At 34.4% G+C, this 11,932-nt stretch overlaps 1 protein-coding gene across 13 annotated transcripts; it reads left to right on the forward strand.

Moving 5' to 3' along the window:
- The first annotated feature begins 333 nt into the window (after positions 1–333).
- Positions 334–11,554, forward strand: LOC114274059 (fluoride export protein 1). Of its 13 annotated transcripts, none has more exons than XR_014364522.1 (9): positions 337–750; positions 3,584–4,009; positions 4,171–4,248; positions 4,632–4,730; positions 5,500–5,692; positions 5,858–6,282; positions 6,541–6,826; positions 7,298–7,379; positions 11,192–11,554. XR_014364522.1 is itself a non-coding variant. In XM_028215930.2 (7 exons), exons 1-7 carry the CDS (start codon positions 748–750, stop codon positions 6,757–6,759), a joined length of 1,443 nt encoding a protein of 480 aa, XP_028071731.1. In that variant the 5' UTR covers positions 337–747; the 3' UTR covers positions 6,760–7,041. The 13 variants fall into 13 exon arrangements, 3 of the variants coding, with proteins under 3 accessions (XP_028071746.1, XP_028071731.1, XP_028071751.1); XR_003633290.2 differs by lacking the exon at positions 11,192–11,554 and adding an exon at positions 7,469–8,130; XR_003633289.2 differs by lacking the exon at positions 11,192–11,554 and adding an exon at positions 7,868–8,130.
- Positions 11,555–11,932: the final 378 nt, after the last annotated feature.

The raw sequence follows: 11,932 nt of genomic DNA on the forward strand, positions 1-11,932 counted from the left end.
CTGCGGAGGGGTTGACCTCGTCGGGGTGGATGTAGGTGTGGAGGCCTTGGAGGAAGAGAATGGGGATCTTGAGCAAGGAGAGAGAGAGAGTGAGAAAGAGAGATTGGAGTATGAGATTGTTTGTGAAGAGAAAGGTCAATGGTGACATGATCTTCATCTTCATGAAAAATTGGAAGAAACTCTCTCTCTCTCTCTCTGTGTTTAGATTGTCAAAAAAGAAAACAAATTAGATGAAGCACCAGCTAAGAAACGAGGAAAAAAAAAAAAAAAAAAAGGGTAGAAAACGACGTCGTTTTTGACCACGGCAGAGACCACGGCAGGAATGTATGGCAGAAGATCCGGACTCCCCCGCGCACCACAATCCGATCCACTCAGACAAATAAATAAAAAATCCAAAAAAAACCCTCGTCCACCCAACGCCGATTGCACACGCACCCACTTCTATTGCGATTCACACAACTCCCACCCAAAATCTAATCCATCTCCTTCCTTTTCTGAATCTCCATTGTTAACCACAACACCACCACCACCACCGCCTCTCCCCTCTCTCGCTCTTCTCATGTTCTAAACCCTCTTTCCTCCTCCTTCACTCTATCTTTCTTTCTTTTTCGTGAGTATATACATACACGCATCATATATACTCACGAAAACCTCCCAACATATGTATGCATATATTTAGTGTTGCCTTTGGTTTCTGATCTTTTCAATCCTCGCCAGCATTTGCAGGATTCAATCGTATATATTTTCATGGTACTCTCTCTCTCTCTCTCTCTCTCTATATATATATATATATGTGGGAAAATTGTAAATTAGTGGTTTATTCATAAAAATATTTACAAATTCACAAAAAAGTTTATAATTGAAATTGGTAAAGTTACTGCTGAATTGCAATTTTTTTGTATGCTTTTTTCTCTCCTGGGTCAATTGTGGTTGTGCGATGCGATTATTTTTGCGCTATGATTCTGAGTTTTTTATCTGTTAATTCATTTATTTGTTGATTTTTGATTTATTAATTTACTGGAAAAAATAATCTGATATTGGAAAAGAAAGTACAGAAATCTTATATACAATCAAAAACTGTTTACATGGTTTCTTTTTTGTTATATTCTTATTAATTAAAGTTTTGTACGTGCGTAAAAATTGAACAGTATTATTAAATTTGCAAATCAATTTTTTTTTTTTTTTTTTTTTGAAAAATTATATTTCGGTTGGACAATGATAAAATAATCTCATTTTAATGCTAGTATTTCCTGTAAGTTAGGTTTGTACCAAAAACAGATTATAAACTTCTACTTATTTGTAATTTCCCCTAAAATTTTCAATCAATATTAAATAGGCATTTGCAATTAAAATATATTGGGACTTGACCAATTTTGATTTAATAATTTTCTAGCCCCATAAACATAAGGGTTTGTATCTAATATCAATTTAAACCATAATTTATATATATATATATATACACACACACACGTGTATTGTATGCTAAATTGGACCTTCGAAGAAAAAGACTCAAATTGGAACTTCGAAGAAAAGACACACAAAAAAAAAAAAAAAGAGCTGGGAGGGCCAGTTGTTTATAAATATTGGACTTAATAGCAAAATACACAGTAATTAGTTGAAATTTTGTAATGTTTGAATGGGCAGTGGCCCCATTAGCTCCCCCATCTCTGCTAATGCAGACAAGGGCTTTTTGTCATCTTATCTAATTGCAAACCTTATTAGTTCAACGAATTCAAATGCGCGTTCTTTCTGTCTTTCTCTTAGGAAAAGTAAAAGTTTGTTTCATAGCCTGACTTGGTTGAAAATTTATTTAGGTGCCAATACCATTCAAATTACTAATCAACGCCTTTCATATTATCTCTTAAAACAGTAACATAAAAGTAAATTACTAAACGACACCTTTTATATTATTTATTTTTACATCACTTAAGCATATGGGAGCATTTATTTTTTTCTATTCTTTTTGGGAAACCTTTGATTGAATTTGTATTATTGTGTTTTTTGTATTCTATTGTGTTTGGTTCCAAAATACAAATGCGTAGAAAGATGCATGCTTTCTATAAATTTAATGAGTGGGCTGTTACTAGCATTTTTCTAAATCTTAAACCTTATTGTGGCTCAACAAATTAGTTGCAGCAAAACAATTGTAATCTTATATAGTTAAATTACATCTAGGATTTCTTTTTTTGTTCTTTTTCTCTCAATTGTTTTTTCATTAAATCTACAGCTGTGCATGCATGGCATCTATAATTTAATTCTACTTTTATAGTTATACGTGAACATAGTCTTCAAAATTTCTGGGCAGTGTTAGGTATGACTTATGAGTATTCAAAAATTGAACTGTATGCACCATAATAACTATTTCTTTATTTGTGCTTACGTCATTTAGTGGCAGACTTTAAGATGTAACCAACATTCATAATATAATACACTCATATTCCTGTATTTTTACATTATTTTCAACATTGGCTTCTTGATATCAAAATCAGGCATTACTTATGCATATGTTCTGTTAGTTGTCATTCTATTATCAAAACTTACGATTTGCTATTCAATTTGTAATTTTTGCAAAATCGATACGAATCTATTGGTGAATCTATTTTGCAAGTAAATCTCTAGTGAATCGCACGATTCATAGTTCGATTCACTTTTTACGATTCATACATTTTTTGAAACTATCATCTCCAGTAAATCTCAAGTGAATCTATTTTGCAAGTAAATCTCTAGTGAATCTATTTGTTCTTCCTTTTTTTAGTTAAAAGGGCATAATATTTCTAATAGTATTTAGTACGAAAATAATAAATATATATGATTTGTTATTATATTAGAGATCATGTAGTTTTTAGTAGGATCCAATAAGATTTAATAAGACCTAACCCAACATGTTTTTAACATTTTCTTCTCATTTTTTTCCTTAAAAAAATCATAACATATCTTCTAAAGATATTTAAGGTTAAAATCACTTGCAATATGAATTATCTATTGTTATTTTATTGAAATAAATATACTTCAATATTATATGGGTGAAATCAATTAAATCTAACGGGTTTGCAAGTTATTTTTTAAATTTTTTTTTTTTAAAAAAAAAACTTTTTTGAACAATAAGAATATATACTTTTTAAAATGCTTTAGTTTTAAAATAAAAAATTCCAATTAAGTGTTTCTTATTATTGGGTCATTGTTACTTGTAAATGTATCTATGATTATGAAATTTCAACATTGTTGGTAAGTTATGCGGTGATCTTACATGGGAATCTATGTTAACTTCTTACCTATTAGACTACGTGATCATCATTCAAAACAATATTTTCATTGGATTAAGTCTAAATATTTTATATTTATAAAATATATTTAACATCCAAGTGTGTAGATATATTTTTCTAAGTAATTTAGAAAAAGTGACTGAATCTTTACGATTCACAATTCGATTTGATTCAAGAATTGATACAAGGCCATTATGATTTACGATTTGACAACCATGTGTATTGGTTGACAATACTTATGGCTAGTTTTAAGACACTGCATCGTTATGATTGTTTATCTTACCTTGTTCGTTGAATTAACATTATACTTTCTTGTCAAGTCATTGCAAGAGGGTACAACAATCATGGATCTTGAGCTTGGTGTTTCTGGACGTCGATCTTTTAATCGGGCAGGCAGTGCTGGTTCTTCTTTGAGAAGGCGTTCTTTTGGTTTCACAAATGCTGAATCCACTCAAAAAGATGATGATCTTGAAAGTGAGACTGTTTCAGAGGCTGGAGATACTGGAGATCGGGCACTTCGCAGCAATAGTTACAGTGAAAGTAGCAGGCAACAATTGCCTGTTGATAATGTGACTGAAACTGGTAGTGTTGTGCCTATTCCTGAGGATGCTTTATTCCGGCCACATGGGTTTTGGTCCCATGATCCCACTGCATTAGCCGTTGCCTCCCCTGTATTTCCATCGACAATGGAAACTATATCTCCTCTTTCTACAGAGGCAGTCATACATTCTGATGACAAGCAGCAAGTGAGTTTTCATCCAGTATTTTCCTGTTTATTAGTTTATTGATAGTATTGATAGAAATTGGTGCTGAACTACCCTTATAGACACTGGTCTATGGTTCTCAATTTTTTCCTTCTATGCCCAAATATGTGATGTTGGTTATGTGTCACATGTTCTATATCCAGGAGAATAGGAAAGAGTTACCGTGGCTATTGGACTACACTTCATGCCTCCTCCATCTTGCTGTTTTTGGAATTCTCGGGGTAATATGATTTTTTTTAGGTCAAAATTTTTTTGGTTAATATTTAATCTGACCGTAATAATAAAAGTGGATTCCGGAACCTTAGGGGCGTTGGGTTGCTTAATACTGTTATCATTACCCTATGCTTTTGTTTTTGGCTATAATCAAAGAATTGGATGGAATTTTGTTTTGTGCATGTTCATCCTTAATTTACGTATCAAATTCCCCCCCTTTTAGATATACATTTTATTTATGGGCTGATTTCAAATTTAAAATTTTATCATCTACTAAGGGAGGGTCACTGATGTGTAAGCATCTATATGAATATCATAATTCTTGAGCTGCAGAAGTAATGTTAGAAAAGACAACTGTGTGTTATTCAAAATTGCATGTGATGTTTTGTAGGTTTTAACGAGGTATTTACTGCAAAAATTGTTTGGCCCTGGAGTAATTGGTGCCACAAGCGATCAAAGCATTTTGTACCTTGATCTTCCTTCTAATATGGTCTCTCTCTCTCTCTCTCTCTCTCTCTCTCTCTCTCTCTCGCGCGTGCGCGCACACACACACACACACACACACACACACACACACACACTGTTTACATTAAAAAGGTGCGGTCATGTGTGACCTGGAAAACATGCATATTAGTACGGCTGTTATATACTTTCAAAGAACTTTATTTGCAAATGTTTAGATTTGTACCAATTCCACGTTATCTGCACTACATAGTGAAAGAGGCCAGATACATAATCTTAATGTGATTCCCTTTGTGAGTGTAATTTAGTGTCCAACAATTTTTTGTTTGGTTATATGCATTTTCAGCCTCATTATTGGGCTTTGGAAACTCACCCTTGGGCAAAATAGTTATTGGGGAAAATGCTCTGTATGTTCTAGGCATGAATTGTTGGAGGATTGTGAAATCTCTTTTTTCTTTTTCTGGTTGTGTAACACCTAATGATTCTTTTATGGTAGAAGATGATAGGATGTGGCCTCAGCTATGCTGGCACTTGCTCACTTCTGCCCATTGCAACATGTTGTAGCATGGACCTTAATACTTATATCTGGCCCAAATCATAATGACCTCACGTAGTCCTGGTAGGCTTGGGGTTAAGAATTTATCACCTCATTTTGTCCTTGGGGGTTTTGCTTGTAAGCTCCATCTCCATGTTAGGTATTAGTTCAATTTGCAACGTATGACTTTCTACATTTTAGTCTGATCAGGTACTTGAATCTGGTTTTTGTGCCTAATACAAATTTTATTTCATTATCTAAGGTTGGCTCGTTCTTAATGGGGTGGTTCGGTGTTGTTTTCAAAGGAGATATATCCAGAGTTTCAGACCATCTAGCCATTGGACTGACAACTGGTTACTTGGGAAGCCTTACAACTTTCAGTGGTTGGAATCAGAAAATGCTTGACCTGAGTGTTCAAGGAAAATGGGGTTTTGTTGTACTCGGGTTTCTCGTAGGTAATGTAATATTTCACATGAGCATATAAGTAAGAGTACGTGAGAAGAAAGACATTTGAATTTTATTCTCATCGTGCTGGTGTTCTTTTCAGGCTTATTTAGAATTTAACAGACTTGCCCCTTTGTGCCTAATCTAAGGTGAGCAATTTTCACTTTGGTTTGCAGGCATGATTCTTGCTGATTATTCAATCAAATTTGGAATAAGGACAGCTCAGGGCCTAAAATGGATTCTGGAAATGTCAAACTTATTTCCAGTAAGTGACCTTCCTAACTCTAAAAGCAATTGGAAGGCAGACTATTGCAAGCGTCAAGTAGCAGTTTTGGTGGTGCTGCTATTGATGCTAGGCTTGTTATGGGGGATAAGTGCAGCTTTGGAGAAGAGAGATTTTCACAGTGGCAGCAGTGAAGCACAGCTATGGTTAGCTTGCATTGTTGGACCTTTCGGTGTGTGGATCAGGTGGTTCTTAGCCCGGCTTAATGGCCGTGGCCTGGGAAAAGCAGGCTTGTGGAAATGGCTTCCTATTGGGACTCTAATTGCCAATGTTTCTGCAGCTTGTGTCATGGCAGCACTTGCTATAGTAAAGAAAGCGGTAATATTCGTATAGAAGTATACATGTTTAATGTAGACCATATTAAGGAGATCACCTCTGCCCTTTGCATTTGAACAGGATAAAGAAATTCTCACATTTTAGAAATCTAAATAATATATGCATGTGATCGTTCCCATTATTATTGCTTGATTCGTACTCTATTTCTACACTTTAACTCTGACCAATGCATACTTTGTCACTTGCACATATGAATGAGATTTTGGGAATCTTAAGGAAGTTACGATTTGTTTAATTCAGGTGAATACAACTACCTGTCATACTGTTGCAACTGGCATACAGTTTGGACTGATGGGTTGTTTAAGCACCGTTTCCACTTTCATGGCTGAGTTTCACGCAATGAGTCAGAGCAACCACCCCTGGAGAGCAGAAGTGTATGCCGTGATCACTATTGCACTGTCGTTCAGCTTGGGAACTCTGATATACTCAGTACCTGATTGGGTCATGGGCTATGATTAGTGTGTCCGAGTCCATTACTTTGATTCTTTCTTCAGCTAGGCTTGATAAGGTTGCCAACTATGGGAAGGTCAGTTTTCGCATATATGAGATCCTTTGTGCTGTTTTATTGTATGGTTCGGCATTCCAGCGATCCTCTCTGCTCCAACCTGCTGAAGTTTGTCTAGTATCACTTCAATGCTGAATAGTATCCATTTTAGAAATTTTTTTACTATCACATTTGTTTTGTACAATGTATTCATGTCCTCTCTAAAATGAAAGCCCAGAATTACTTTTGTTTGAACAGTAGCTATAGTTTGGTTAACTGCATCTTATATACTATGCAAATGTGGTGGAGGCTCCCAGGCCTTCAAATTCTCATCCTTAATTATCTTAAATTACAAAAATGTTCTATTACCCAAGTTTTAACCTACTCTTTTTTTCACTTTGTCTATTAGTAGTTTGCTTTATTTCATTTACTCTCTTTTTTTCACATTTATTTATTTTTGTAACTTCAAATTTGGAATTGAATTTTTTTTTTTTTTTCCTTTATATTTTGAAGTTAACTTTCCGAACGAGTCCAACCTCAGCGGTTACATGGCTGAGGAGCTCGATCATGTAAGAATTCTGCATCGTGGAACAAGGTATCCAATCTTATTTTGAAATCGTTTTAAATTCTTTCCATTTGTTTTTTCTAGAAGTCATCTAATGAGTAAAAATGTTTTTCTAACAGCAGCAACAACTAACTTGGCATAAAAATCATCAATTACACAAGTGAAGTAGGAGAACATTTCAATTACGAACTGTTTGTTTGCATACAATAGGTTTAAGACACTATGCTTTGATGTGTGTTTGTGGATTTGAAGCTTCATGGGTTCAAAGCAATAAATTTTGGTTGTGATTCATGAAATATGTTGGTTGCATTAATTTTCTTGCTTGAACACAGATTATTCAACTGTTTCTTTCAAATAAAAAATATTTCTTTGGTATTACAGAGGTGGAAACATTGAATGCTTTTCATTATTGTAGATGCATATCATTTCTACACCATTGTCTTTGTAATTCTGGGTTGTCTTTCACTTTTATTCTCTTTCTTCACCTCACTCTTCGGTTGCACTAAATTGACTGACAGAAGAGAACGTAGATGAGGGGATGGAAGAAGAAAGAAGCAGAGTCGATGAGAGAGAGAGAGAGAGAAAGAGAGAGAGAGATAGGTAAATCAAATTGTTATGAAGGGCTTTGAGTAAAGGAGAAAGAGGATTATGTTGTGATTGAATTTTGTGTTGTGTGACTGGATTTGTTCGTTTTGTATTTTATCCTTATATTTACTTTTGTATATTGTTTCATATATCTATTTTGGATATACAACTCTATAAATAAAATATCATAATAAAAGTCACAAAGTGTCATAATAAAAATCACAAAGGGCAATAACATTGTTGTCCCTAATTCTAAGGTGTACACTATAAATTTAGGCTATGTTAGGGGAGTGAGATTTATAGTTAAAAACTTTAGAAGTTACTATTTGTTGTGACATCATTCTCTTTATTTTTTGATACATCTTTTTGTAAAAAGTTAAAATATCAATTCTTAAACGGGGCCTTACTATATGGAGAAATATTTATATCATTACACAGACTATTAGCTCACAATAGTACAAAACGTATCAAATTCTGCTCCATAGGAGTTGAATTCGAGACTTCACACAACAAAAGGTGTTACACAATTACTAGATTAAATGTCCTAATCTTGCATATTCTAATTAACTTAATATCATTTTGCTAGATAATTGAATTACCAGTGAATATTAAAGAAAGGAGATCTTTTTTTTATGAGGACTAAGAATTGCATAATATTAACCATACAAACTAATTATATCAGTTGTCAGTGCATGGACTGGTTTAATTACATTCCTTCCTATACTAAGATAACAAAAAAATTTCTTAAGTATTTGATATCATCAATAATAGGTTTAACTCCAATCAAATATGGATTTTTATTGAAGCATTTTTACCAAAACTTCCTAAGACCCTTGCCTGTTGCCCACCCAATAGCTTCCAAACAAGCCTTAGCATCAGCCACCAATGGAGAAGGTAGTGAATGAGCTGCTGATGCATGTTGAGCCACTTGCTGGTTGTTGTCGTCCAAGCAAATCCATGCTATACCTGCATCTTGGGCAGTCGATCTCCAAGACCCATCAATTAGAAAAGTGATCCTTAAAATTTACCCCATGGGGATAATTCCATGTATGTTACTGCCATTTTTTTGCTTGTTAGTCTTGGGAAGGGCAGGGGTAGTTTGGTCATCATTCAGCCTCCAAAGAATTGGAGGACTTGAGCTAATAAACTTTTGTTGTATCCATAACTAGTAAACATTTATAACTGGTCTTACTCTTATTGATATGAGAATATTATTGAACATGGTGAATTAATATTTAAGAATAACTTGTATAAAGCGTCATTTCATTTGTCTCTACTATAATTATGAAGAGACTTAATCAATTGAAACTTTACAAATTTTAGTTGAAATTACAAAGTTCACAATTTAAAAAGTCTCCCTAAATTACAAACATTTATTTTTAATTATTATTTTTTAATATTCGGGAAATTAGCATATACTACCAACAATGGGTATTTTTTTTCTTTTTTTCTTTTGGTCAATTCAATTTGGGGCTAAACTAAAACCCATGGCTTGGTACCTCCTAGCTAGAACCATTCATTAAATTCGCCTCTAAAACACAAAATAAATGCAACATTTGCACATGAACAATGTGATTATCCATGGATTATAAAAAACAAAAAATAAAAATGTTATCACTGTATTATTGACAATAAAAAAAAAATGCATGACCCATTAAATCAATGTAATCATGATATATTAATAAAACGATAAGTAAAATATGATAAAATAATAACGATTACATCGTAAAATTATTTGGCATCCAAGACATTGCATACAAGTAGGAGTAAAACACACATACGCATTAGTACTGTTAATGATACACCTCATAAGCAAAACATGACATTGCAAAGCTCAAATGGTAGCTTTTGTTTTTACTGGGGCAGCTTGTTGAGCTTACAGTGGACATAATCCTTGTACTTCTTGGTCTTAAATTTGGGTGGGTTATCATCATCGTTAACAAGCTTTGGATGGGGACCAACTTCAAGCTCTTCTGGTGGCTCCAAAAACACTGGCCATGACATTCTTTTCGTGTCCTTGTTCACTGTCGATCTATGAAACACAGCCTTGTACTTTCCCTTGCTTAATATCTGTTAAACAAAATTAAAATACAATAAAAATTAGTAGGGAATTCATCTCTTATGTTCTGTCACAATTTGATGAAAAATGTTTCATCCACACAATCTCCTCCACAAACTCTCCTGAATGACGTGGCAAGAAGATGACAAATTAATGATCCACACTCCTACACTCGTCTCTTCTCTCAAAACTTTCCAACCAACCTTGCCATGTCATTGGGGTGTTTGGGGGGAAGATTTTGTATGGATGTAGTACTGCTGTAATTTGATCCCTGCAGATTTAGTTGAATCAATTTTGTCATTTAATTTTTGCACACAATGTCAACTAATCCAATGATTATATGTGCGTGTGTGTGTTTTGAGGAATTAGACATAAACCAAATGTAAAATGGTTCATTCATAAAGGAATAGACCCCTCAATAGAATCTTATGCAATATGGCCTGGGCTTCCCTCCAGTTTATAATCTGGACTGGATGATGCTGTCCGGACCTATGGAATCCACCATAGGTTCTATTTTGATGTTTTGAACCGTGAACTTTGTTTAATTTATTATATATATCATCTACAAAAAAAAAAAAAAAAAAAAATAGGTCGATCTGTAGGTTAAAGACAACCATTCACAGAAAAAGGTGCTCCAGGGGATGAAGTCCTCACCCACAATGGCACTCTGGTTTTAATTTTATCACACAAACCATACAGATCAGGTTGAGAGCCCTGAAAAACCACCTCATTCCTATGCTTCCAGATGGACCTCATTCCTATTTGGATATACTTTTCAGCCTATCTATTTGTCTGTCTATCTATATATACTTTGATCTATTTAGTTTCTGTCATTTTCTAGAGTTCAAATTGGATACCACCCTCCTAGATAAGATTAATCCTAGTCTCTGCAACCCAGACTTGCCTCCTCTTACTGCTAAAATGTTAATTATTTCTGTTCTGTTTTGATTTTTAGATCCTTCTCTGAATGCCACAACTGTCTAGTGAAATACTATGACTAAATACATGTTCTTAAAATGCATGCACCAAAAACTAAGGAATAGGGGGATAACAATTGTTTTACAATAAAAAGATTTTACAAAGTAGATTATTTTACATCAATTGAAACAGAGTGTAAATGTATAAAAATTCCGTCTTTGCACAAAAAGCTTCTACGAGGGAAAACCTAGTTAACCATTGATTTTTGTTAATTGTGAAGGTAATGACAGATTGGATAAAGAGTGCATGAAGTGGAGGTGGCAGCCACAAGATTGAGACGTTCCAAGGTTCTGTCTGGTTTTCTTTTCTATGATTGATATTAGCTTGCTGTATATTTTTGGGCCTATTTTATGACAGTTTAAGTTTTGGGACATTTAATATGGTAAGTTTTGGTTTTAGGAAGTACTTTGATCTGTCTGTCATCGTGCATCTTGTCTTTTGGTCTGTTTATCTCTCCATGTGTGAGACAAGGTCACACATGAGGGAGTGTTAGCTTGATATTGTTAGGTCAGATTTAATAGGTGACATAACAACTATGATTCATTTGAAATAAGTCGTTGTCTTTTCTATGATTTATTTGAAACTGCATTCTGAAGTTGTGGGAGCTGAATTATATTAGATCCATAGGGACGGATGAGTGTGTCCGGTCCGAAACGTAACCTGTATTCGGCATATACCCCAGCCAGTTCAGGAGCCGAATAAAATAACCAGTATCCCAGCCAATAGAACTGACGCCGAGTAGAGGTACATGTGACGGAACAAGGATGGGCCTAGCCCAAAGAAAATACTATAAATATGGGATCATCCATCAGAGAGAGGCAGTTGAGAATTGTTGTGCTTAATTTAGAATATAAGTAATCTGGAGTGTTGAGACTGACTTGTCCGTCGGAATGCTAATTCCGGCACCCCCGACAGGAGTGTTTATTCCTTTTCAGGTGATTATCAGCGGATCACGAGCGTC

Source organism: Camellia sinensis, chromosome 3 (assembly GCF_055761805.1).
Source record: "Camellia sinensis isolate YWXY chromosome 3, ASM5576180v1, whole genome shotgun sequence".
Taxonomy (NCBI): Eukaryota; Viridiplantae; Streptophyta; class Magnoliopsida; order Ericales; family Theaceae; genus Camellia; species Camellia sinensis.

Excerpts from the sequence above, each read along its gene's own strand:
- LOC114274059 (XM_028215930.2), top strand. Across the intron at positions 4,731-5,499 it reads TTGATCTTCCTTCTAATATG|GTTGGCTCGTTCTTAATGGG; the intron begins GTCTCTCTCTCT and ends TCATTATCTAAG. Across the intron at positions 5,693-5,857 it reads TGTACTCGGGTTTCTCGTAG|GCATGATTCTTGCTGATTAT; the intron begins GTAATGTAATAT and ends TTTGGTTTGCAG.